The sequence below is a fragment of the Oculina patagonica genome, unplaced genomic scaffold (assembly GCF_052425735.1).
Source record: "Oculina patagonica isolate OP01 unplaced genomic scaffold, crgOcupat unplaced14, whole genome shotgun sequence".
Lineage (NCBI taxonomy): Eukaryota > Metazoa > Cnidaria > Anthozoa > Scleractinia > Oculinidae > Oculina > Oculina patagonica.
Window position 1 is genome coordinate 54,820 of NW_027557409.1, and position 26,432 is coordinate 81,251.

General features: G+C 42.4%; 1 protein-coding gene and 2 long non-coding RNA genes across 11 annotated transcripts in view; 2 read left to right on the forward strand and 1 right to left on the reverse strand.

Annotated features, from left to right (window-relative positions):
• Positions 1-26,058, reverse strand: LOC144639848 (uncharacterized). Of its 5 annotated transcripts, none has more exons than XM_078499130.1 (18): positions 25,959-26,058; positions 25,298-25,489; positions 24,637-24,828; positions 6,060-6,178; positions 5,595-5,644; positions 5,096-5,170; positions 4,119-4,217; positions 3,707-3,745; positions 3,532-3,588; positions 3,217-3,270; positions 2,806-2,874; positions 2,382-2,447; positions 1,663-1,728; positions 1,344-1,403; positions 1,048-1,113; positions 728-787; positions 432-497; positions 1-180 (listed from the first exon to the last, which is right to left on the reverse strand). In XM_078499130.1, exons 5-18 carry the CDS (start codon positions 5,604-5,606, stop codon positions 61-63), a joined length of 909 nt encoding a protein of 302 aa, XP_078355256.1. In that variant the 5' UTR covers positions 5,607-5,644; positions 6,060-6,178; positions 24,637-24,828; positions 25,298-25,489; positions 25,959-26,058; the 3' UTR covers positions 1-60. The 5 variants fall into 5 exon arrangements, with proteins under 5 accessions (XP_078355256.1, XP_078355252.1, XP_078355255.1 ...); XM_078499126.1 differs by having other exon boundaries at positions 3,692-3,745; XM_078499129.1 differs by having other exon boundaries at positions 3,692-3,745; positions 5,096-5,173.
• LOC144639849 (uncharacterized) overlaps positions 8,224-26,432 on the forward strand; it is a 28,352-nt gene continuing 10,143 nt past the window's right edge. The window contains exons 1-3 of one of the 5 annotated variants that reach the window (XR_013568225.1): positions 8,224-8,467; positions 25,188-25,243; positions 25,849-25,904. This is a non-coding gene — a long non-coding RNA (uncharacterized LOC144639849). Of the gene's footprint in view, positions 8,468-24,539; positions 24,583-25,187; positions 25,244-25,848; positions 25,905-26,432 lie in introns of those variants that run through there. The other 4 variants (XR_013568227.1, XR_013568226.1, XR_013568228.1 and 1 more) reach the window with 4 other exon arrangements.
• On the forward strand, positions 9,866-18,196 carry LOC144639847 (uncharacterized). The gene is made up of 3 exons (XR_013568224.1): positions 9,866-9,983; positions 17,505-17,588; positions 18,117-18,196. It is a non-coding gene; the product is annotated as an uncharacterized LOC144639847 (long non-coding RNA).

Sequence of the window (26,432 nt, forward strand, 5' to 3'; positions counted from 1 at the left end):
GTTAGGGTTAGTCTAGGGAATTCTTCTTTAACCAACAGGACGTTTAAACACTTCAGCCATTTAACAGACAGATTTCAAATAACCACACCAAAACACCCCAAAAAATAATCTTAAACCTACCAAAGCATCGCGGAAAGATTTGCCGGACGAGTTCGCTTCCTTCGAAAGCCTTGCTTTCTTCTAAAATAAACGCAGAACGTTAAAATTACTAAAAGATCCGGCAAACGTGATGATAGAGAATGTTTTATTAATTAACCGCTTAAAGGGATTTTTATTTTAACATTATGACGCCTAAACACTTTACCCATTTAACAAACTGATTTCAAATAAACAGTTAACAAGCTCCGGGATTTTTCAACGTGACGCTTAAACACTTCAAGAAACAGACCGATTTTCAATAAGCAGTTAAACTGAAGTATATAGAAGCTTACCGAGGTTGATTGAAGATAAAATCCCGAGTCCTTTGAAAACGTATCTGTTGTGTGTCCCAAGTCATTCTGCATATTGAAAAACACAATAACTTGCATAAATGATGCCACAAATTTACAGACATTCCGTATACAGTAAAATAAAAATTAACTGAACAGTAAACAGGTCAATCAACTGAACTACAGTGAAATTCAAACTGAAAAGTAAAAATAGACGGTCCGAGTTCGCATTTCACCGCTACACATAACGCATCACGCGACAAATTGTAAACACACTAAGAAAACGGTCTTCAACATACCGAATCATCGAGAAAAGATTTGCCAGACGAAGTAGCCTCCTTCGAAAGCCGGGCTTTCTTCTACAGGGAAAGCAGAAAGTTGACACTTACTAAACAAACGTGATGATACAAAATGTGATGATACAATATGCTTTATTAATTAGGCTACTTAAAGGGATTTTTATTTTAACATCATGACGCCTAAACACTTTACCTATTTAACACACCGATCTCAAATAAACAGTTAACAAGCTCCGGGATTTTTCAACGTGACGCTTAAACACTTCAAGAAACAGACCGATTTTCAATAAGCAGTTAAACTGAAGTATATAGAAGCTTACCGAGGTTGATTGAAGATAAAATCCCGAGTCCTTTGAAAACGTATCAGTTGTGTGTCCCAAGTCATTCTGCATATTGAAAAACACAATAACTTGCATAAATGATGCCACAAATTTACAGACATTCCGTATACAGTAAAATAAAAATTAACTGAACAGTAAACAGGTCAATCAACTGAACTACAGTGAAATTCAAACTGAAAAGTAAAAATAGACGGTCCGAGTTCGCATTTCACCGCTACACATAACGCATCACGCGACAAATTGTAAACACACTAAGAAAACGGTCTTCAACATACCGAATCATCGAGAAAAGATTTGCCAGACGAAGTAGCCTCCTTCGAAAGCCGGGCTTTCTTCTACAGGGAAAGCAGAAAGTTGACACTTACTAAACAAACGTGATGATACAAAATGTGATGATATAATATGCTTTATTAATTAGCTACTTAAAGGGATTTTTATTTTAACATCATGACGCCTAAAAACTTTACCTATTTAACACACCGATTTCAAATAAACAGTTAACAAGCTCCGGGATTTTTCAACGTGACGCTTAAACACTTCAAGAAACAGACCGATTTTCAATAAGCAGTTAAACTGAAGTATATAGAAGCTTACCGAGGTTGATTGAAGATAAAATCCCGAGTCCTTTGAAAACGTATCAGTTGAGTGTCCCAAGTCATTCTGCATATTGAAAAACACAATAACTTGCATAAATGATGCCACAAATTTATACAGTATACAGTAAAATAAAAATTAACTGAACAGTAAACAGGTCAATCAACTGAACTACAGTTAACGGAATCCACTAGGAAGTCGAGTAATATTTATTAAAGTTGGACAAAAATCAATTTCCAGAATAATTTAAATCCTATTGCGTTATTTCCTACCCTTAATAAAAGGTAAAGATGCAAGTAATTATCCGTGATAACACCAACAACAATTTCTTATCAGAGTCTGAGAAAATGAATTTCAAAGTTCACAAGGTATAGGAAAAATCTCACGTGTAGCCATTTTGTAAATTCGTCTTAAGCGATTCAGTGGAATTCAGCGGAACTTCAAAATGTGTTTTCGATGTGTGGTGTTGTTAGAAAAGATTTCTTTTGATAAGATATTTGAAGCAGTAACAAAAAAGTTTGCAATAAGGTACACAAAAGCTTGCAATCAGGTGTAAAAAGTTTTGGTACATAATTTTTTCCAATAACTACTCGAAGTCCTGGCGGATTTCCTCTTAAACACTTCAAGAAACAGACCAATTTCCAATAAACAGTTAACCTGCTTAGGTATTCACGCCGCTATAGACACGCTTAACTGTTTAATAAACAATTTAAGCTTACCGAAGTTGACTGAACGTAAAATCCCGTGTCCTTTGAAAACCGATCTGTTCTTTGCCTCAAGTCATTCTGCACATTGAAAAACAGAATAAACTGCATAAATGATGCGAAAGTCACAGACATTTTTTACTTACTTACTTAGTTAAAGAAATTGCAAGGAAAGAAGCCAGAAAAATCTGGCTTTGACGGGATTTGAACCCATGACCTCCGCAATACCGGTGCGATGCTCTTAATTGCGATTCACTGAAAGCTCATTTCTTCACTTAACAACTCATCCGCAGTTTATATACATGAATTATTCTAAATAAATAAATGAATTATTTTTATATACTGTACATTTCGTAAAAATATGAGCTAAGTTGTAAAAGGGATTTTTCTTATAAAGTCTTACAACGAAATTATTCGTAAACGGTCAAAAAAGGCTTACCGAATTATTCGACTCAAGATAAAATCTCGAATCCTTTGAAAACCGACCTGTTCTTTTTCCAGAGGCACTCTGCAAATTGAAAAGCAAAAGAAAAAGAAAACGAAAATTACTTAAGACAAAACAATAACAAAAGGTCAATTAATTGAGCTACAGTGTAATGCAAACTGAAAAGTTAAAATTAGTATGTTTAACTGTTTAATCAGTTCATCTGTTATCTTAATGCTGCCATTAAATTTTTGTAAATGCAAATGTCAATAAATTAAGTTGATAATGTTGTTGTTTTAGGCCCATTCTTTTGAGGGAAATTGATAACAGTTCACTCGCTCTAAATGGTTAGCCGCTTAACACGCTAGACTGTTCTGTTAATGCTAAAATGAATGCGTGAAGGTTTTTTAAATTGCAATTACTTACGGCTGTAAAGGAAGCTCTTGCCTCCTCTGGAAACTGTCCTGTAACATCATCGCTCTAAGTGCCAGAGAAAATCAAAATAAATACCAATATTAGCTAGTGCGTACAGATCGTGCACTAAACATAGCCAAATAACCATGACCGCGACATACAATCGACAAACAAACTTGTTTCAAACGAGCAATTCAAGAGTCGACATGGAAAAATGGATTCGATTCTCAAGCCTTTCGTGACGCGCGGTAAATCACGGGCGTAGTTGCCCCACAGACATCTACGGAACACATTGACTGACACTTAATTACACGTTAACTAACTCACCGAATTATCAAGCAACGATTTGCCAGAAGTTTTCTCCTCTTCTGAAAGCCGTTTTTTCTATGAACAAAAAGATTTAAGGCATTAGTATGTTTATATATAAATTTATAAATTGATTTGCAACAGTTAGCAAAATTTGGACGATTGCATGCCGTTAACTTACGGAAATATGGATTAACGCGGAGCAGCTGTCTTCAGTTTCAAGTGGTAATTTCTTCTATTAAAAAAAAAAAAACGTTATTGAGACCTACTGGGGTGCGGTCAAGCGACCAGAGCCTAATGCCGGTAACATACTGGACGAACGAGTATTAATTAATAGTAAGTAACTGTAAATATTGTAAACAATTGTAGTAAGTAAATATAAATATTTGGCCATCCTAAGACTGAAATGACTTTGTTTTCTGGAGTCATAATACAGCTACACACAAATGAACGCTGTTCACATTCAAAAAGCAAGATTTGCGGACCTCTTCCGTTTCAACACCGTTAAGACTCTCTACTTGTAATGTTCGTGTTGAATATCTGGTGACTTTGGTCACAAACATCTAAACGATCACAGGGCTAACTAGCGATTGGTTCAATTTACATACCTGGTGATTCGCTTCAAAGCTATAAGATTCCTTTGAATTCCCGGGTAGCTGTTCAGCTGCATGAGGAGTTTCCGCAGGGCTGCTTTCGAATCGCGAGGCCTGCAAATATTATGAAGTATAATGTAACGTAAATATTAAACTATATATGAACAAATCACTCACAAACTTTCTTCGCGCGTGGGATGTTAACTTTTCTAATAACGGAACTTTAAATTATGTTATTTAAAATCAATAGATAAGGTATAGCGATCTTTCTTTGCCACCCGTCTTTATTTCGATTTCTCCAAAGATCCTTAGAAGTAAAAAACGATATCTGAATGTTGCAGCCAGAAACGAACTTGGCAGGCTATCATTAAAATTCAATACTGACAAGATTTAACAGAAAATAACATTGCAAAACAGTGTTTACAAATCTCAAAAGATACGGCCAATAAAAACCAACCAGGTTTGTCACAGAAAATTCAAATGCTACGTAATAAGTTTAATTCCATAGAACTGCAGTTAATACATTGGAAGATAGCGGGTATACTGTCCGAAAGACTCCTGAAAAATTAAGAATTTGTACTTTATGCCAGTCAAATGATGTTGCGAATGAATCTCATGTTTAATTTTCTTGCGAACTTTATAATGATTTACGATCAAGAATTTTTGACTTGAAATCACCAAAAAATATAATTTCTTTGTCGATTTAAGTATAATTAATAATTTTAATAGCATAGATCCATTTATTTGTAGGTCAGTTGCCGCTTTTGTCTTCATTATATTGAACTATAGATATCATACATTATAAAAAAAAATCAGCTTGTATTACAAATATTTCATTAGATATACTAGGTAATGCCATGTATAGATATGAAAAAACCTCAATAAAATCATTGTCATTAACTGTCATCAATTATTTCTGCCTAGGTGGAGATATAATTAAAACTGAAAAATGGAACACTCAAACTGGAAAAAAGAATTATGAACACTCTTACCGACGTGGAAAGCGGCAAGTTTCGTTCCATTTCGTCGGAGGCTGACTTTTCTTTTTGATCAGAGTTGTCCATTGCCTACTGGAAAAAGTATTTCAGGAATTAACTTCAAAAACAGTTGTCAAAAGGAGGACGTTTCACCGGCATGCTTTGCGCGTCTACTGAGTAGATTAGTTTGTGGTTTGGTTTGAGAATAGGGCGTGGAAACTATGAAGTAATTTGTACACGGCCCCACAAGCTTTTAGGGTCAAAATTTTTACCGTGGTTAAATAAAGTTGTTATAACTATTGTTATTTGTATGAGGTGTATGGAGAAAAAAACGTAACCGAATCGGCAAAAAACGACAGATGACCGAATATAGATGTTAAATTGTCAATGTAGAAACTTGCCAGCTCTATTACATACTAAGAAAGCAACATACAAAGACACTCTCCTGTCTTGCACTAAGAGACCTGGGGAAAGTGGTATTTCTCAATGTCGGTACTAGCTAGTCGTTTCTCACCTTTATTCGCATCGAAACGGCTCAGATGAATTACTTTACCATCCTCTGCGCTGAAGAGAAAGCAAAAGGGTAGTTTTAAAAATCAAATATGATAAAGCCACTCCCATCTGTGCATCCAAAATGGTTTTCATAATACTACTATGAGATCGAGGTAGAAAGATAATAAGACACATTGTTTCTTACGTGCAGAAGCATATTTCAGTGCTATGAAAAGTAAAAATAGTGCTTTTCAATAAACAGCTTGCCATCCCTGGTCGGTAATTAACATTTAGAGTACTGTGGTGACATCAAAACTAGTAATTGTTGGCGTAAAAGCGTTTAAAAAAACCTGAGCTCTTAAATAAAAGCAAAATTGATTTCTTGGTGAACAAAAAAGGCAATGAAGATCTATGGTGAGCTTTGCAAGCATTTTCCATTACAGTAGCTAACTCGTCCAGCTTATATTTTTTTGGCCAAAAGACTAACCTGGTGTTTGAAGTCGCTCCTGTGAAATGAGCTTAACTCCACAATACACAGTTTTTAACTCATTTAGGAATGATGAAACTTGAACCCCACAGGTGCACTGCTGTTATGAGACCATAAAGCTTATGGAAAAAGAAACATAGTGACAGTTGCACCAAACAAAGCAGAATTCATTGAACGTATTACAACATCAAACTTTCGTTACAACAGTTCCCTTTAAATCCAGAAACTTGGAAACAGTGCATGTAAATACTGTAAATATCAGTTGTTTAATCTGTAAGCATTGTTCTAATTCTTGCGTTGACAACTTTTTTAATTTCGCCGTGAGAACAGATTGTATCTGAAACGATGGTCGGTAGAAAATTACGTTTGCAGCGGAATAATGGAATAATTGCCCGGGTTTGGGGAAGTTGACGAGTAACGGAGGGGATGTTTCCTTATGAATAATCGGCGATTTCACTGGAATGTATCTTTTCAATAGGGCATAATGGAAACGTGAGAGCAGAAATAATGCCGGACTGTACACAATTTATTGCTTTCCAACACCCCAGATTGTAATCTAAGCAATTAGTTGGCTGCAGTTCAGCAGTGAATGTTCTCATTATTTTGGAGATATGCTTACGAAATTTAATAGCACAAAGCACAGGTAGTTTGGACTAAAGGTTTAATTTAGTCGATTAAATGATCAACCAATTTAAAGTTATGACCGGTTATCAAGCAGCTAACCAAGTCAAGAGTCAAGACTCAAGCTGTTTGATAAATGTCAAATCTGTCTATCGCGGTCTTCAGGTTGCTATTGGATCACACGGGAGTCCACACTTTTCGCAGAATTTCTATGTAATAACTTATTTCACAGGCGGTCCAAGCGCACTATGTGAATTACAGTCGAAGCTCTCTTAACGGACACTCTCGTAAGCGGACAGCTCTACTTACGGCCACCTTGTTGGAAACCCCGTTTTTACTCCCATACAAACTCTGTATTTTTACATGTAAGCGGACATTCCCGTAAGCGGCCGCGGACACTTTACGAGATTACGACTTAGACTTTTTCTTTATTTTTAAGCTCCCGTAAGCGGACACCGCAAAGAAAATCATATAAAAAACCTCTGTATCTTGTATTAATCAATCAACTTCACATCGCCGTTCGTCACAATGATTTTACTGTAATTACAGTACCATATTTCAGTGTTTGTTTTGTCGTCATCCACGTCCGGTTACATTTCGAAACACCACTAAGTTCCATATTACCATTATGTTAGCTGGGCAAGCTCCCGTAAGCGGCCATCTATCCCCTACACCTCTAGTGGCCGCTTACAAGAACCATTCTCGTAAGCGGCCAGCTCCAGTTGCGGACACTTTTTTCGCGTCCCGAGGGTGTCCGCTTATGAGAGCTTCGACTGTATTCATAAAGTATAAGCGAACGTAAGGGTTTGTATGGGAACTCAACGATTTCGTTTCAAAATGAATAATATGTAATGTTCTGCTAATAAAATCGACTAACCTTATTGTATTCTTTGTTGTTCGCCCGCTTCTCAGGCCATTTTGAAGCGTTTTCGGTGAGTTAGCCCTTATAAATCGCATCTTTGTAACACAACACCGCTCAAAGGTAAAGGTCACGTTCGCTTATACTTTACCGTACGAATAATTAACATAGTGCGCTTTGGCCGCCTGTGTTTATTTTTGAGACAGCGTTGAGATCCACTAAGCAATCCCATCTTACGGGATTCTTTTGAGTATGAGCTGTAAAGTCAGGTTGGAACAGCAAAATACGAATAGCACTCTCTATAAACACGATTTCGCACTGATACAAAATAAAACCAATCGAATGAACTTATCAAATCGATAAATAATCGTATTCTATTAAAGCGCTTTCACTTACATTTTGCAGAAGTCTCATAAGCTCAATCAAGTCTTCCAAAACTTGATCCCGTAACGAAGAAAAATTTCGCAAACAGCATTTCATACTGGCCGCCATTTGCAGATACAGACTAAAAGGCTTTTTGTTAGGGTGGCAGTGAGGATTTGCCCCTTACCCACACGGGTAATGAGGGGATATTTTGCTGATACCAAGCCAGTTCCAGGTTTTCTCGTTGTGTGGAAACGAGTCAACATGATAAAAATCGGAATTTCTGTTTTTTGGTGCAATATCCTCACTTCCAAACAACCGGGAAAGCCTTGGGCACCAATTATCACGACATTATCACATATCGCTCATGAAACAGGCTTGTGACGTGACATGTCCGCGTCACGGCCAGGGCGACAAGCTCCATGGCTGCATTTTACGGATCAATACACCTTTTTGCAGCCCAGAATGTAAGTGAAAACTACCGAGATAAGTTTACCAACGTTTGGTTGGAGATGAAAAGAAATACGGTGGATTCTACGTTACTGTTCGCGCAAAAATTCTATCGGTAAGTGTGTACAATATACATTTAAAATTTGCATTATTTAACCAAAATGGCGCTGCGACATTGAAGAAGAATGGTTTGTTTTGTCGTCTTCAGTTGACACGCATTTTAGCTGCCTCGACAAATTTGTGCGAGTTAAACACTACTACATTGTTTATTGCGTATGACAAAAGAAAAATATGTAATTTGAAGGTTTTTGTTGGACTTCGTGTTTGCGTGAAATCTCGTGTCGTGTCAAAGCAAAACGTAAGTCTTTTTGCATTGCCATGTGCTAACTCAGTCAGTTTTTGAAAGTACAAGCTTACATTTGAAAGTTGTATTGTTTGTTTGTTCTGCATGCTAGCTAGCCATATATTAACAACTGAAGCCGGTGGGGTGTGGGGTGCAGGGGGCCCGCCCACAGCCTGCCTGCCCGTGCGAGCTTCAAGCAACAATAATTTGACCCAGTTATGTTGGGTAAGAGGGGAGAACTTTTCTTTTGACATAATTATATACTTCTGTGGATCTGAATGGCCAAATTCTTAGTAAAGCTTCAGACCAGAAACAAGTATTTGTTAAATCTGTTTCTTAACAAATGGTCAAGTGCTTGTTTGTTGGTTTGTTTGTTTGTTCTGCATGCTAGCTAGCCATATATTAACAACTGAAGCCGGTGGGGTGTGGGGTGCAGGGGGCCCGCCCACAGCCTGCCTGCCCGTGCGAGCTTCAAGCAACAATAATTTGACCCAGTTATGTTGGGTAAGAGGGGAGAACTTTTCTTTTGACATAATTATATACTTCTGTGGATCTGAATGGCCAAATTCTTAGTAAAGCTTCAGACCAGAAACAAGTATTTGTTAAATCTGTTTCTTAACAAATGGTCAAGTGCTTGTTTGTTCGTTTGTTTGTTTGTTCTGCATGCTAGCTAGCCATATATTAACAACTGAAGCCGGTGGGGTGTGGGGTGCAGGGGACCCGCCCACAGCCTGCCTGCCCGTGCGAGCTTCAAGCAACAATAATTTGACCCAGTTATGTTGGGTCAGAGGGGAGAACTTTTCTTTTGACATAATTATATACTTCTGTGGATCTGAATGGCCAAATTCTTAGTAAAGCTTCAGACCAGAAACAAGTATTTGTTAAATCTGTTTCTTAACAAATGGTCAAGTGCTTGTTTGTTGGTTTGTTTGTTTGTTCTGCATGCTAGCTAGCCATATATTAACAACTGAAGCCGGTGGGGTGTGGGGTGCAGGGGGCCCGCCCACAGCCTTCCTGCCCGTGCGAGCTTCAAGCAACAATAATTTGACCCAGTTATGTTGGGTCAGGCAAATTACATGAAACACTAGGGTCTCTACCTTTGCTTGGAATGGTATGTCATACAATGAGCAGTTGGAATATTTTGTTTCCTGCATGCACTAGTCATGAAATTGAAGCAACTGAGTGGTATCTTTGTTCCTCGTAGAATGGTACCGCAGGAGGCTGATTGCTGACCGGCCGTTAGATTGACGCAGTTGTGCAAGTCCGCTCGTCAGTGAGGTACAATCCAGTAAGTTGGTAACCCTGTCTTGTGTTTATCATGCAGTAAAGTTCAATTTAGACTACTCTGATGGCAGAGCAAATTCTCCACATCACACCATAGAGCAATGTGTGCACGGAAGAGGGGAGAACTTTTCTTTTGACATAATTATATACTTCTGTGGATCTGAATGGCCAAATTCTTAGTAAAGCTTCAGACCAGAAACAAGTATTTGTTAAATCTGTTTCTTAACAAATGGTCAAGTGCTTGTTTGTTCGTTTGTTTGTTTGTTCTGCATGCTAGCTAGCCATATATTAACAACTGAAGCCGGTGGGGTGTGGGGTGCAGGGGGCCCGCCCACAGCCTTCCTGCCCGTGCGAGCTTCAAGCAACAATAATTTGACCCAGTTATGTTGGGTAAGAGGGGAGAACTTTTCTTTTGACATAATTATATACTTCTGTGGATCTGAATGGCCAAATTCTTAGTAAAGCTTCAGACCAGAAACAAGTATTTGTTAAATCTGTTTCTTAACAAATGGTCAAGTGCTTGTTTGTTGGTTTGTTTGTTTGTTCTGCATGCTAGCTAGCCATATATTAACAACTGAAGCCGGTGGGGTGTGGGGTGCAGGGGGCCCGCCCACAGCCTGCCTGCCCGTGCGAGCTTCAAGCAACAATAATTTGACCCAGTTATGTTGGGTAAGAGGGGAGAACTTTTCTTTTGACATAATTATATACTTCTGTGGATCTGAATGGCCAAATTCTTAGTAAAGCTTCAGACCAGAAACAAGTATTTGTTAAATCTGTTTCTTAACAAATGGTCAAGTGCTTGTTTGTTGGTTTGTTTGTTTGTTCTGCATGCTAGCTAGCCATATATTAACAACTGAAGCCGGTGGGGTGTGGGGTGCAGGGGGCCCGCCCACAGCCTGCCTGCCCGTGCGAGCTTCAAGCAACAATAATTTGACCCAGTTATGTTGGGTAAGAGGGGAGAACTTTTCTTTTGACATAATTATATACTTCTGTGGATCTGAATGGCCAAATTCTTAGTAAAGCTTCAGACCAGAAACAAGTATTTGTTAAATCTGTTTCTTAACAAATGGTCAAGTGCTTGTTTGTTGGTTTGTTTGTTTGTTCTGCATGCTAGCTAGCCATATATTAACAACTGAAGCCGGTGGGGTGTGGGGTGCAGGGGGCCCGCCCACAGCCTGCCTGCCCGTGCGAGCTTCAAGCAACAATAATTTGACCCAGTTATGTTGGGTCAGAGGGGAGAACTTTTCTTTTGACATAATTATATACTTCTGTGGATCTGAATGGCCAAATTCTTAGTAAAGCTTCAGACCAGAAACAAGTATTTGTTAAATCTGTTTCTTAACAAATGGTCAAGTGCTTGTTTGTTGGTTTGTTTGTTTGTTCTGCATGCTAGCTAGCCATATATTAACAACTGAAGCCGGTGGGGTGTGGGGTGCAGGGGGCCCGCCCACAGCCTTCCTGCCCGTGCGAGCTTCAAGCAACAATAATTTGACCCAGTTATGTTGGGTCAGAGGGGAGAACTTTTCTTTTGACATAATTATATACTTCTGTGGATCTGAATGGCCAAATTCTTAGTAAAGCTTCAGACCAGAAACAAGTATTTGTTAAATCTGTTTCTTAACAAATGGTCAAGTGCTTGTTTGTTGGTTTGTTTGTTTGTTCTGCATGCTAGCTAGCCATATATTAACAACTGAAGCCGGTGGGGTGTGGGGTGCAGGGGGCCCGCCCACAGCCTGCCTGCCCGTGCGAGCTTCAAGCAACAATAATTTGACCCAGTTATGTTGGGTAAGAGGGGAGAACTTTTCTTTTGACATAATTATATACTTCTGTGGATCTGAATGGCCAAATTCTTAGTAAAGCTTCAGACCAGAAACAAGTATTTGTTAAATCTGTTTCTTAACAAATGGTCAAGTGCTTGTTTGTTGGTTTGTTTGTTTGTTCTGCATGCTAGCTAGCCATATATTAACAACTGAAGCCGGTGGGGTGTGGGGTGCAGGGGGCCCGCCCACAGCCTGCCTGCCCGTGCGAGCTTCAAGCAACAATAATTTGACCCAGTTATGTTGGGTAAGAGGGGAGAACTTTTCTTTTGACATAATTATATACTTCTGTGGATCTGAATGGCCAAATTCTTAGTAAAGCTTCAGACCAGAAACAAGTATTTGTTAAATCTGTTTCTTAACAAATGGTCAAGTGCTTGTTTGTTGGTTTGTTTGTTTGTTCTGCATGCTAGCTAGCCATATATTAACAACTGAAGCCGGTGGGGTGTGGGGTGCAGGGGGCCCGCCCACAGCCTGCCTGCCCGTGCGAGCTTCAAGCAACAATAATTTGACCCAGTTATGTTGGGTAAGAGGGGAGAACTTTTCTTTTGACATAATTATATACTTCTGTGGATCTGAATGGCCAAATTCTTAGTAAAGCTTCAGACCAGAAACAAGTATTTGTTAAATCTGTTTCTTAACAAATGGTCAAGTGCTTGTTTGTTGGTTTGTTTGTTTGTTCTGCATGCTAGCTAGCCATATATTAACAACTGAAGCCGGTGGGGTGTGGGGTGCAGGGGGCCCGCCCACAGCCTGCCTGCCCGTGCGAGCTTCAAGCAACAATAATTTGACCCAGTTATGTTGGGTAAGAGGGGAGAACTTTTCTTTTGACATAATTATATACTTCTGTGGATCTGAATGGCCAAATTCTTAGTAAAGCTTCAGACCAGAAACAAGTATTTGTTAAATCTGTTTCTTAACAAATGGTCAAGTGCTTGTTTGTTGGTTTGTTTGTTTGTTCTGCATGCTAGCTAGCCATATATTAACAACTGAAGCCGGTGGGGTGTGGGGTGCAGGGGGCCCGCCCACAGCCTGCCTGCCCGTGCGAGCTTCAAGCAACAATAATTTGACCCAGTTATGTTGGGTAAGAGGGGAGAACTTTTCTTTTGACATAATTATATACTTCTGTGGATCTGAATGGCCAAATTCTTAGTAAAGCTTCAGACCAGAAACAAGTATTTGTTAAATCTGTTTCTTAACAAATGGTCAAGTGCTTGTTTGTTGGTTTGTTTGTTTGTTCTGCATGCTAGCTAGCCATATATTAACAACTGAAGCCGGTGGGGTGTGGGGTGCAGGGGGCCCGCCCACAGCCTGCCTGCCCGTGCGAGCTTCAAGCAACAATAATTTGACCCAGTTATGTTGGGTAAGAGGGGAGAACTTTTCTTTTGACATAATTATATACTTCTGTGGATCTGAATGGCCAAATTCTTAGTAAAGCTTCAGACCAGAAACAAGTATTTGTTAAATCTGTTTCTTAACAAATGGTCAAGTGCTTGTTTGTTGGTTTGTTTGTTTGTTCTGCATGCTAGCTAGCCATATATTAACAACTGAAGCCGGTGGGGTGTGGGGTGCAGGGGGCCCGCCCACAGCCTGCCTGCCCGTGCGAGCTTCAAGCAACAATAATTTGACCCAGTTATGTTGGGTAAGAGGGGAGAACTTTTCTTTTGACATAATTATATACTTCTGTGGATCTGAATGGCCAAATTCTTAGTAAAGCTTCAGACCAGAAACAAGTATTTGTTAAATCTGTTTCTTAACAAATGGTCAAGTGCTTGTTTGTTGGTTTGTTTGTTTGTTCTGCATGCTAGCTAGCCATATATTAACAACTGAAGCCGGTGGGGTGTGGGGTGCAGGGGGCCCGCCCACAGCCTGCCTGCCCGTGCGAGCTTCAAGCAACAATAATTTGACCCAGTTATGTTGGGTCAGAGGGGAGAACTTTTCTTTTGACATAATTATATACTTCTGTGGATCTGAATGGCCAAATTCTTAGTAAAGCTTCAGACCAGAAACAAGTATTTGTTAAATCTGTTTCTTAACAAATGGTCAAGTGCTTGTTTGTTGGTTTGTTTGTTTGTTCTGCATGCTAGCTAGCCATATATTAACAACTGAAGCCGGTGGGGTGTGGGGTGCAGGGGGCCCGCCCACAGCCTGCCTGCCCGTGCGAGCTTCAAGCAACAATAATTTGACCCAGTTATGTTGGGTAAGAGGGGAGAACTTTTCTTTTGACATAATTATATACTTCTGTGGATCTGAATGGCCAAATTCTTAGTAAAGCTTCAGACCAGAAACAAGTATTTGTTAAATCTGTTTCTTAACAAATGGTCAAGTGCTTGTTTGTTGGTTTGTTTGTTTGTTCTGCATGCTAGCTAGCCATATATTAACAACTGAAGCCGGTGGGGTGTGGGGTGCAGGGGGCCCGCCCACAGCCTGCCTGCCCGTGCGAGCTTCAAGCAACAATAATTTGACCCAGTTATGTTGGGTCAGAGGGGAGAACTTTTCTTTTGACATAATTATATACTTCTGTGGATCTGAATGGCCAAATTCTTAGTAAAGCTTCAGACCAGAAACAAGTATTTGTTAAATCTGTTTCTTAACAAATGGTCAAGTGCTTGTTTGTTGGTTTGTTTGTTTGTTCTGCATGCTAGCTAGCCATATATTAACAACTGAAGCCGGTGGGGTGTGGGGTGCAGGGGGCCCGCCCACAGCCTGCCTGCCCGTGCGAGCTTCAAGCAACAATAATTTGACCCAGTTATGTTGGGTAAGAGGGGAGAACTTTTCTTTTGACATAATTATATACTTCTGTGGATCTGAATGGCCAAATTCTTAGTAAAGCTTCAGACCAGAAACAAGTATTTGTTAAATCTGTTTCTTAACAAATGGTCAAGTGCTTGTTTGTTGGTTTGTTTGTTTGTTCTGCATGCTAGCTAGCCATATATTAACAACTGAAGCCGGTGGGGTGTGGGGTGCAGGGGGCCCGCCCACAGCCTGCCTGCCCGTGCGAGCTTCAAGCAACAATAATTTGACCCAGTTATGTTGGGTCAGAGGGGAGAACTTTTCTTTTGACATAATTATATACTTCTGTGGATCTGAATGGCCAAATTCTTAGTAAAGCTTCAGACCAGAAACAAGTATTTGTTAAATCTGTTTCTTAACAAATGGTCAAGTGCTTGTTTGTTGGTTTGTTTGTTTGTTCTGCATGCTAGCTAGCCATATATTAACAACTGAAGCCGGTGGGGTGTGGGGTGCAGGGGGCCCGCCCACAGCCTGCCTGCCCGTGCGAGCTTCAAGCAACAATAATTTGACCCAGTTATGTTGGGTAAGAGGGGAGAACTTTTCTTTTGACATAATTATATACTTCTGTGGATCTGAATGGCCAAATTCTTAGTAAAGCTTCAGACCAGAAACAAGTATTTGTTAAATCTGTTTCTTAACAAATGGTCAAGTGCTTGTTTGTTCGTTTGTTTGTTTGTTCTGCATGCTAGCTAGCCATATATTAACAACTGAAGCCGGTGGGGTGTGGGGTGCAGGGGGCCCGCCCACAGCCTGCCTGCCCGTGCGAGCTTCAAGCAACAATAATTTGACCCAGTTATGTTGCGGTTTCCGGTCTCCTTTTTTAAGAGGGGAGAACTTTTCTTTTGACATAATTATATACTTCTGTGGATCTGAATGGCCAAATTCTTAGTAAAGCTTCAGACCAGAAACAAGTATTTGTTAAATCTGTTTCTTAACAAATGGTCAAGTGCTTGTTTGTTCGTTTGTTTGTTTGTTCTGCATGCTAGCTAGCCATATATTAACAACTGAAGCCGGTGGGGTGTGGGGTGCAGGGGGCCCGCCCACAGCCTTCCTGCCCGTGCGAGCTTCAAGCAACAATAATTTGACCCAGTTATGTTGGGTAAGAGGGGAGAACTTTTCTTTTGACATAATTATATACTTCTGTGGATCTGAATGGCCAAATTCTTAGTAAAGCTTCAGACCAGAAACAAGTATTTGTTAAATCTGTTTCTTAACAAATGGTCAAGTGCTTGTTTGTTGGTTTGTTTGTTTGTTCTGCATGCTAGCTAGCCATATATTAACAACTGAAGCCGGTGGGGTGTGGGGTGCAGGGGGCCCGCCCACAGCCTGCCTGCCCGTGCGAGCTTCAAGCAACAATAATTTGACCCAGTTATGTTGGGTAAGAGGGGAGAACTTTTCTTTTGACATAATTATATACTTCTGTGGATCTGAATGGCCAAATTCTTAGTAAAGCTTCAGACCAGAAACAAGTATTTGTTAAATCTGTTTCTTAACAAATGGTCAAGTGCTTGTTTGTTGGTTTGTTTGTTTGTTCTGCATGCTAGCTAGCCATATATTAACAACTGAAGCCGGTGGGGTGTGGGGTGCAGGGGGCCCGCCCACAGCCTGCCTGCCCGTGCGAGCTTCAAGCAACAATAATTTGACCCAGTTATGTTGGGTAAGAGGGGAGAACTTTTCTTTTGACATAATTATATACTTCTGTGGATCTGAATGGCCAAATTCTTAGTAAAGCTTCAGACCAGAAACAAGTATTTGTTAAATCTGTTTCTTAACAAATGGTCAAGTGCTTGTTTGTTGGTTTGTTTGTTTGTTCTGCATGCTAGCTAGCCATATATTAACAACTGAAGCCGGTGGGGTGTGGGGTGCAGGGGGCCCGCCCACAGCCTGCCTGCCCGTGCGAGCTTCAAGCAACAATAATTTGACCCAGTTATGTTGGGTAAGAGGGGAGAACTTTTCTTTTGACATAATTATATACTTCTGTGGATCTGAATGGCCAAATTCTTAGTAAAGCTTCAGACCAGAAACAAGTATTTGTTAAATCTGTTTCTTAACAAATGGTCAAGTGCTTGTTTGTTGGTTTGTTTGTTTGTTCTGCATGCTAGCTAGCCATATATTAACAACTGAAGCCGGTGGGGTGTGGGGTGCAGGGGGCCCGCCCACAGCCTGCCTGCCCGTGCGAGCTTCAAGCAACAATAATTTGACCCAGTTATGTTGGGTAAGAGGGGAGAACTTTTCTTTTGACATAATTATATACTTCTGTGGATCTGAATGGCCAAATTCTTAGTAAAGCTTCAGACCAGAAACAAGTATTTGTTAAATCTGTTTCTTAACAAATGGTCAAGTGCTTGTTTGTTGGTTTGTTTGTTTGTTCTGCATGCTAGCTAGCCATATATTAACAACTGAAGCCGGTGGGGTGTGGGGTGCAGGGGGCCCGCCCACAGCCTGCCTGCCCGTGCGAGCTTCAAGCAACAATAATTTGACCCAGTTATGTTGGGTCAGAGGGGAGAACTTTTCTTTTGACATAATTATATACTTCTGTGGATCTGAATGGCCAAATTCTTAGTAAAGCTTCAGACCAGAAACAAGTATTTGTTAAATCTGTTTCTTAACAAATGGTCAAGTGCTTGTTTGTTGGTTTGTTTGTTTGTTCTGCATGCTAGCTAGCCATATATTAACAACTGAAGCCGGTGGGGTGTGGGGTGCAGGGGGCCCGCCCACAGCCTTCCTGCCCGTGCGAGCTTCAAGCAACAATAATTTGACCCAGTTATGTTGGGTCAGGCAAATTACATGAAACACTAGGGTCTCTACCTTTGCTTGGAATGGTATGTCATACAATGAGCAGTTGGAATATTTTGTTTCCTGCATGCACTAGTCATGAAATTGAAGCAACTGAGTGGTATCTTTGTTCCTCGTAGAATGGTACCGCAGGAGGCTGATTGCTGACCGGCCGTTAGATTGACGCAGTTGTGCAAGTCCGCTCGTCAGTGAGGTACAATCCAGTAAGTTGGTAACCCTGTCTTGTGTTTATCATGCAGTAAAGTTCAATTTAGACTACTCTGATGGCAGAGCAAATTCTCCACATCACACCATAGAGCAATGTGTGCACGGAAGAGGGGAGAACTTTTCTTTTGACATAATTATATACTTCTGTGGATCTGAATGGCCAAATTCTTAGTAAAGCTTCAGACCAGAAACAAGTATTTGTTAAATCTGTTTCTTAACAAATGGTCAAGTGCTTGTTTGTTCGTTTGTTTGTTTGTTCTGCATGCTAGCTAGCCATATATTAACAACTGAAGCCGGTGGGGTGTGGGGTGCAGGGGGCCCGCCCACAGCCTTCCTGCCCGTGCGAGCTTCAAGCAACAATAATTTGACCCAGTTATGTTGGGTCAGGCAAATTACATGAAACACTAGGGTCTCTACCTTTGCTTGGAATGGTATGTCATACAATGAGCAGTTGGAATATTTTGTTTCCTGCATGCACTAGTCATGAAATTGAAGCAACTGAGTGGTATCTTTGTTCCTCGTAGAATGGTACCGCAGGAGGCTGATTGCTGACCGGCCGTTAGATTGACGCAGTTGTGCAAGTCCGCTCGTCAGTGAGGTACAATCCAGTAAGTTGGTAACCCTGTCTTGTGTTTATCATGCAGTAAAGTTCAATTTAGACTACTCTGATGGCAGAGCAAATTCTCCACATCACACCATAGAGCAATGTGTGCACGGAAGAGGGGAGAACTTTTCTTTTGACATAATTATATACTTCTGTGGATCTGAATGGCCAAATTCTTAGTAAAGCTTCAGACCAGAAACAAGTATTTGTTAAATCTGTTTCTTAACAAATGGTCAAGTGCTTGTTTGTTCGTTTGTTTGTTTGTTCTGCATGCTAGCTAGCCATATATTAACAACTGAAGCCGGTGGGGTGTGGGGTGCAGGGGGCCCGCCCACAGCCTTCCTGCCCGTGCGAGCTTCAAGCAACAATAATTTGACCCAGTTATGTTGGGTAAGAGGGGAGAACTTTTCTTTTGACATAATTATATACTTCTGTGGATCTGAATGGCCAAATTCTTAGTAAAGCTTCAGACCAGAAACAAGTATTTGTTAAATCTGTTTCTTAACAAATGGTCAAGTGCTTGTTTGTTGGTTTGTTTGTTTGTTCTGCATGCTAGCTAGCCATATATTAACAACTGAAGCCGGTGGGGTGTGGGGTGCAGGGGGCCCGCCCACAGCCTGCCTGCCCGTGCGAGCTTCAAGCAACAATAATTTGACCCAGTTATGTTGGGTAAGAGGGGAGAACTTTTCTTTTGACATAATTATATACTTCTGTGGATCTGAATGGCCAAATTCTTAGTAAAGCTTCAGACCAGAAACAAGTATTTGTTAAATCTGTTTCTTAACAAATGGTCAAGTGCTTGTTTGTTGGTTTGTTTGTTTGTTCTGCATGCTAGCTAGCCATATATTAACAACTGAAGCCGGTGGGGTGTGGGGTGCAGGGGGCCCGCCCACAGCCTGCCTGCCCGTGCGAGCTTCAAGCAACAATAATTTGACCCAGTTATGTTGGGTAAGAGGGGAGAACTTTTCTTTTGACATAATTATATACTTCTGTGGATCTGAATGGCCAAATTCTTAGTAAAGCTTCAGACCAGAAACAAGTATTTGTTAAATCTGTTTCTTAACAAATGGTCAAGTGCTTGTTTGTTGGTTTGTTTGTTTGTTCTGCATGCTAGCTAGCCATATATTAACAACTGAAGCCGGTGGGGTGTGGGGTGCAGGGGGCCCGCCCACAGCCTGCCTGCCCGTGCGAGCTTCAAGCAACAATAATTTGACCCAGTTATGTTGGGTAAGAGGGGAGAACTTTTCTTTTGACATAATTATATACTTCTGTGGATCTGAATGGCCAAATTCTTAGTAAAGCTTCAGACCAGAAACAAGTATTTGTTAAATCTGTTTCTTAACAAATGGTCAAGTGCTTGTTTGTTGGTTTGTTTGTTTGTTCTGCATGCTAGCTAGCCATATATTAACAACTGAAGCCGGTGGGGTGTGGGGTGCAGGGGGCCCGCCCACAGCCTGCCTGCCCGTGCGAGCTTCAAGCAACAATAATTTGACCCAGTTATGTTGGGTAAGAGGGGAGAACTTTTCTTTTGACATAATTATATACTTCTGTGGATCTGAATGGCCAAATTCTTAGTAAAGCTTCAGACCAGAAACAAGTATTTGTTAAATCTGTTTCTTAACAAATGGTCAAGTGCTTGTTTGTTGGTTTGTTTGTTTGTTCTGCATGCTAGCTAGCCATATATTAACAACTGAAGCCGGTGGGGTGTGGGGTGCAGGGGGCCCGCCCACAGCCTGCCTGCCCGTGCGAGCTTCAAGCAACAATAATTTGACCCAGTTATGTTGGGTCAGAGGGGAGAACTTTTCTTTTGACATAATTATATACTTCTGTGGATCTGAATGGCCAAATTCTTAGTAAAGCTTCAGACCAGAAACAAGTATTTGTTAAATCTGTTTCTTAACAAATGGTCAAGTGCTTGTTTGTTGGTTTGTTTGTTTGTTCTGCATGCTAGCTAGCCATATATTAACAACTGAAGCCGGTGGGGTGTGGGGTGCAGGGGGCCCGCCCACAGCCTGCCTGCCCGTGCGAGCTTCAAGCAACAATAATTTGACCCAGTTATGTTGGGTCAGAGGGGAGAACTTTTCTTTTGACATAATTATATACTTCTGTGGATCTGAATGGCCAAATTCTTAGTAAAGCTTCAGACCAGAAACAAGTATTTGTTAAATCTGTTTCTTAACAAATGGTCAAGTGCTTGTTTGTTGGTTTGTTTGTTTGTTCTGCATGCTAGCTAGCCATATATTAACAACTGAAGCCGGTGGGGTGTGGGGTGCAGGGGGCCCGCCCACAGCCTGCCTGCCCGTGCGAGCTTCAAGCAACAATAATTTGACCCAGTTATGTTGGGTCAGAGGGGAGAACTTTTCTTTTGACATAATTATATACTTCTGTGGATCTGAATGGCCAAATTCTTAGTAAAGCTTCAGACCAGAAACAAGTATTTGTTAAATCTGTTTCTTAACAAATGGTCAAGTGCTTGTTTGTTCGTTTGTTTGTTTGTTCTGCATGCTAGCTAGCCATATATTAACAACTGAAGCCGGTGGGGTGTGGGGTGCAGGGGGCCCGCCCACAGCCTGCCTGCCCGTGCGAGCTTCAAGCAACAATAATTTGACCCAGTTATGTTGGGTAAGAGGGGAGAACTTTTCTTTTGACATAATTATATACTTCTGTGGATCTGAATGGCCAAATTCTTAGTAAAGCTTCAGACCAGAAACAAGTATTTGTTAAATCTGTTTCTTAACAAATGGTCAAGTGCTTGTTTGTTGGTTTGTTTGTTTGTTCTGCATGCTAGCTAGCCATATATTAACAACTGAAGCCGGTGGGGTGTGGGGTGCAGGGGGCCCGCCCACAGCCTGCCTGCCCGTGCGAGCTTCAAGCAACAATAATTTGACCCAGTTATGTTGGGTAAGAGGGGAGAACTTTTCTTTTGACATAATTATATACTTCTGTGGATCTGAATGGCCAAATTCTTAGTAAAGCTTCAGACCAGAAACAAGTATTTGTTAAATCTGTTTCTTAACAAATGGTCAAGTGCTTGTTTGTTGGTTTGTTTGTTTGTTCTGCATGCTAGCTAGCCATATATTAACAACTGAAGCCGGTGGGGTGTGGGGTGCAGGGGGCCCGCCCACAGCCTGCCTGCCCGTGCGAGCTTCAAGCAACAATAATTTGACCCAGTTATGTTGGGTAAGAGGGGAGAACTTTTCTTTTGACATAATTATATACTTCTGTGGATCTGAATGGCCAAATTCTTAGTAAAGCTTCAGACCAGAAACAAGTATTTGTTAAATCTGTTTCTTAACAAATGGTCAAGTGCTTGTTTTTTCGTTTGTTTGTTTGTTCTGCATGCTAGCTAGCCATATATATCGATACACGTGACTATCAACTGTTCATCAGCAACCGATCTGAAACATCCGCGACACGAGAGCGCCGACGCGAGCGGATGCTCAGTCGAGGCAGCCGCGCGGCTCAGCGGCGAGCAGCGCCCCCGACGGACACGCCGAGGAGCCCCAGGCCAGCGACCACGGGGCCCCCGACCGCCCGGGCGCCCCGACGGTCGGGGAGCGGGGCGCGAGACCCGCGGACGCCGAGCGTGGCCGCGAGGAGGGAAGGCGCGGGCGGGGGGGCGGCGGGGCCGGAGCCGCGCCCGCCCGGCGGGACAGCAGGGCCGGGCGGGGGGGGAGAGGGAGGAGAGGGAGGGGCGGCGCAGGGGGGGGGCGAGCCCCCCCCGAGACCCGCGCGGCCGGAGAGCGCCGAGGGCCGCCGCGGCGCCCGCCCGCGACGAGCCCCGCCCAACACACGAGCCGCCCCGCGCGACCGCCCGAGCGCCCCGCCGCCAAAAACCACAAAAAAAACCCCGGACGGCAGGGCGGGAGGGGGGGGGGGAGGCACGGGCCAAAGGCACCCCCCCCCGCGGAGAGCCCCCCGCCCAGACCCCCACCCGGCCGCCCCCCCCCCCCGCCCGCGCAGACAAAACCAAAAAGCCCCCCCAGCCCCAAGCGACCCGAGAGCCCCGCGGCGGCCGGGACAAGAAAGACAGACCCCAGACAAACCACACCAAAACACCCCCCCACCCCTAAACAAGAAATAATAACCCAAAGGAACAATACCACACTACCCATAACAACAAAAAACAACACCCAAATAAAACGAAAATAAAACCGATCCCAAAATTCAACAAAAAAAAACCCAAACGCCCCTCAGTAACCCCCGAAAACGACGACCGCCCTCGGCAAAAAATTCAAGGATCGCCTACATACACCACGCTCATAAAGTGCTCGGGGGACAACACTTCAAGAAACAGAGAAACAGAAACGAAGGTTGGTGGAAGGCGGAAAAAGAAAACAAAAGAAGATAGGCTAGATGACGGGACCCGAAGAAAAGAAAAGAAAAAGAAAACTACAAGACAAAACAATAACAAAAGGTCAATAAGAGCTACAGTGTAATGCAAACTGAAAATAAAAAGATTTAACTAATCCCTTTATCTTAATGCTGCCAAATAAACAAATTCAAAAAAAATATTAGGCCCACGAGGGAAAATACACACTCGCCAAAGGAGCCGCTAACACGCAGACTGTTCTAAGCTAAAAGAACGGAAGGTTTTAAATTGCAATACTTACGGCGTAAGGAAGCCTGCCCCGGAAACGCCTAACACATCGCTCTAAGTGCCAAGAACAAAATAAATACCAAATACAGCGTACAGACGGCACTAAACAAGCCAAATAACCAGACCGCGAAGCCCTTTCAAACGAGCAATCAAGACGAAGGAAAATGTCGCTCAAGCCTTTCGTGACGCGCGGTAAATCACGGGCGAGTGCCCCACAGACACTACGGAACACAACGACACAATACACGACTAACTCACCGAACAAGCAGGCCAAACTCCTCTCTGAAAGCCGTAGAACAAAAAGAAACAATAAAAAAACCCGACACCGTACAGCGGACACCACCAAAAAAAAAAAAACGTTAGAACCTACTGGGGGCGGTCAAGCGACCAGAGCACCGGAACGCAAAAAAAAACTTAAAAAATAGTAATAACCCGAAGAAACAGCCACAAGCAATCGGACCCTTCCGTCAACACCAGACTCTCAACCCGCCACACACCCACCACTCAGCTAAGGAGAGGACCCCAAAAAACCCACCCGAGATAGAATCAAGCGGGGGGGAGAGGGTGTGACGGAATGTCCGCGTCACGGCCAGGGGAGCTCATGGTATACGGATCAATACACTTTTGCAGCCCAGAGATACCGAGATATACAGTGGAGAAGTGGTGACTGTATGCGGTTTCGGTGGAAATGATTAATGGCGGCGGGGTGCTAGGAGATGTGAGAGACTACTAAGGGGAGGAGGGGGAGGGGAGGGGGGAGAGGGGAGCTAGCGTGCGAAGAAGAGGTGGAGGGAGGCCGGAAAGAGAGAGGGGAGAGAGGGGGAAGAGTGGGAAGAGGTAGGGAGGGAGACCTCCAAAGCTAGTGCTAGTGAAAGAGCTAGTGTTTTGTTGTTAGTGTGAGTCTAGCTGAGAGGAGGAGAGTTGTTGTTTGGTGGGAAGAGGGACATGGGAGCGGGGTGGGGAGGGTAGAGAAGGGGGGGGCGAGAGAGAGGGGCGAGGGTGGGGGAGGAAGGAGTTGAGGGGGGGCAAAAAAGTGGGACGTAAATGTCTGCTGATTAAAGAGAGATAATGTATAGTAAGAGAAGAAGAAGGGTGAGGGGAGAGGGGAGAATGAAGAGGAGAGAGAGGGAAAGAGAGAAGGAGGAGAGGAAAGGGAGAGGGAGGAGGAGAAGAAGAGGAGAAGAGATGTAAAGGGGGGGGAGAAGGAGAGGGAGAGAGAAGGGAGTAGGCATGGGGATGTGGAGGAGAGTTAGAGAGAGGGAGAGAGGGGAAAGTAAGAGGCAGAGAGGGGGGAGGAGGAGGGGAGAGGGGACGGTGGAGGGATGAGGACAGGAGGAGAAAGAGAGTATCAGCAAGGATGCAGAGAGTGGAGATAGTACGGGAAGATGCCAAAAGGTAAAAGGAAAGATGAACGAGGGGGGAGAGGAAAGTAAGAGGAATGGAAAAAGGAGACGAGAGACAGTAGGGGAAAGAGCTGGGGGGGGTGAAGGTAGGAACAAAATAGGGAGACAGAGAGACGTCTGTAGGCGGCAACAAAGACGGAGAAGGAGAGAAGTGAAACAGCAGAGAGACAGAGTGGGGAGCGAGAAGGAGACTGCAAAAAATAGCAGTGTGTGTTGTGTAATGTGAGTGTTGAGAATAATCTGAAAAGTGATGATGTGGAGGAGAGTTTGGTTGGTGTATTGGTGTGTGTGTGGAAGAGTGAAATGGGGATGTGACACAAAGAAACCGAGGCTAAAAATGTGAAGGTGCCATGCCAGCCGGGAGCGGATCCAGCCCTAGACAGGTATTAAGCGATATTATTGGGTAGTTTAAGTTGCCTTATACCCTCCGTACCTACCTGTTCCTAGAGCGACGACAGAGTCCAGGGTGCCCTGGTAATCGGTTTGATGTAGGGACGGAAATCCCGCTTTAATCTGGCCACCAGTGGATCCAGGCAAACAACACAACATTTCAAAATAATGGGCAGACCAATTTTTGTAGATTTATGTACACACGTCCCCTATTCGTCAGGCCGGCTAAACCAACAGCACTGTGGAGATATAATTTTTGGAAAGTACAAGCTTACATTTGAAACTTGTATTCAACCAGCTAGCTTAGTGTTTAGGAAAACAAATATAAATTGACTGAAATATACAGAGCAATGGTCAGCCGTAGCTTTGTAGTTACAGGAGTACCGCTATAACTTCTTCTTTCAAAACCATTTGAGCCTCTTAGTGTATAATTTCTACAATTTGTATAATTTCTGTACAAAATCCATTTGAGCCTCTTAGTGTTGTTGTCTGTCTGTTTGTTTCTTTAATTTGGCTGTGTTTTTGCTGTTGGACAGAGTTGAAATGCCGGGTAATGTGTTCACTACTAAATGTACAATTTCTGTTCATTGCCCTGCAGGCTAATAAATTGCTGAAGGTGCCATGCCAGCCGGGAGCGGATCCAGCCCTAGACAGGTATTAAGCGATATTATTGGGTAGTTTAAGTTGCCTTATACCCTCCGTACCTACCTGTTCCTAGAGCGACGACAGAGTCCAGGGTGCCCTGGTAATCGGTTTGATGTAGGGACGGAAATCCCGCTTTAATCTGGCCACCAGTGGATCCAGGCAAACAACACAACATTTCAAAATAATGGGCAGACCAATTTTTGTAGATTTATGTACACACGTCCCCTATTCGTCAGGCCGGCTAAACCAACAGCACTGTGGAGATATAATTTTTGGAAAGTACAAGCTTACATTTGAAACTTGTATTCAACCAGCTAGCTTAGTGTTTAGGAAAACAAATATAAATTGACTGAAATATACAGAGCAATGGTCAGCCGTAGCTTTGTAGTTACAGGAGTACCGCTATAACTTCTTCTTTCAAAACCATTTGAGCCTCTTAGTGTATAATTTCTACAATTTGTATAATTTCTGTACAAAATCCATTTGAGCCTCTTAGTGTTGTTGTCTGTCTGTTTGTTTCTTTAATTTGGCTGTGTTTTTGCTGTTGGACAGAGCTGAAATGCCGGGTAATTTGTTCACTACTAAATGTACAATTTCTGTTCATTGCCCTGCAGGCTAATAAATTGCTGAAGGTGCCATGCCAGCCGGGAGCGGATCCAGCCCTAGACAGGTATTAAGCGATATTATTGGGTAGTTTAAGTTGCCTTATACCCTCCGTACCTACCTGTTCCTAGAGCGACGACAGAGTCCAGGGTGCCCTGGTAATCGGTTTGATCTAGGGACGGAAATCCCGCTTTAATCTGGCCACCAGTGGATCCAGGCAAACAACACAACATTTCAAAATAATGGGCAGACCAATATTTGTAGATTTATGTACACACGTCCCCTATTCGTCAGGCCGGCTAAACCAACAGCACTGTGGAGATATAATTTTTGGAAAGTACAAGCTTACATTTGAAACTTGTATTCAACCAGCTAGCTTAGTGTTTACGAAAACGAACATAAATTGACTGTAATATACAGAGCAATGGTCAGCCGTAGCTTTGTAGAACTTTACAGGAGTACTGCTATAACTTCTTCTTTCAAAACCATTTGAGCCTCTTAGTGTTGTTGTCTGTCTGTTTGTAACTTGCTGTTTTAGTTTTCTGTGTTTTTGAGTATATAATCCTGCAATAAAGCTGCATGCATGTGTGAGGCA

What these genes read in the sequence shown, in the direction of transcription:
- LOC144639848 (XM_078499126.1), bottom strand. An exon ending in GCTTTGAAGCGAATCACCAG is followed by an intron (nt 3,746 to 4,118) that starts GTATGTAAATTG and finishes TTTTTTTAATAG; the next exon opens with AAGAAATTACCACTTGAAAC. An exon ending in CCGCGTTAATCCATATTTCC is followed by an intron (nt 3,589 to 3,691) that starts GTAAGTTAACGG and finishes TTTTGTTCATAG; the next exon opens with AAAAAACGGCTTTCAGAAGA.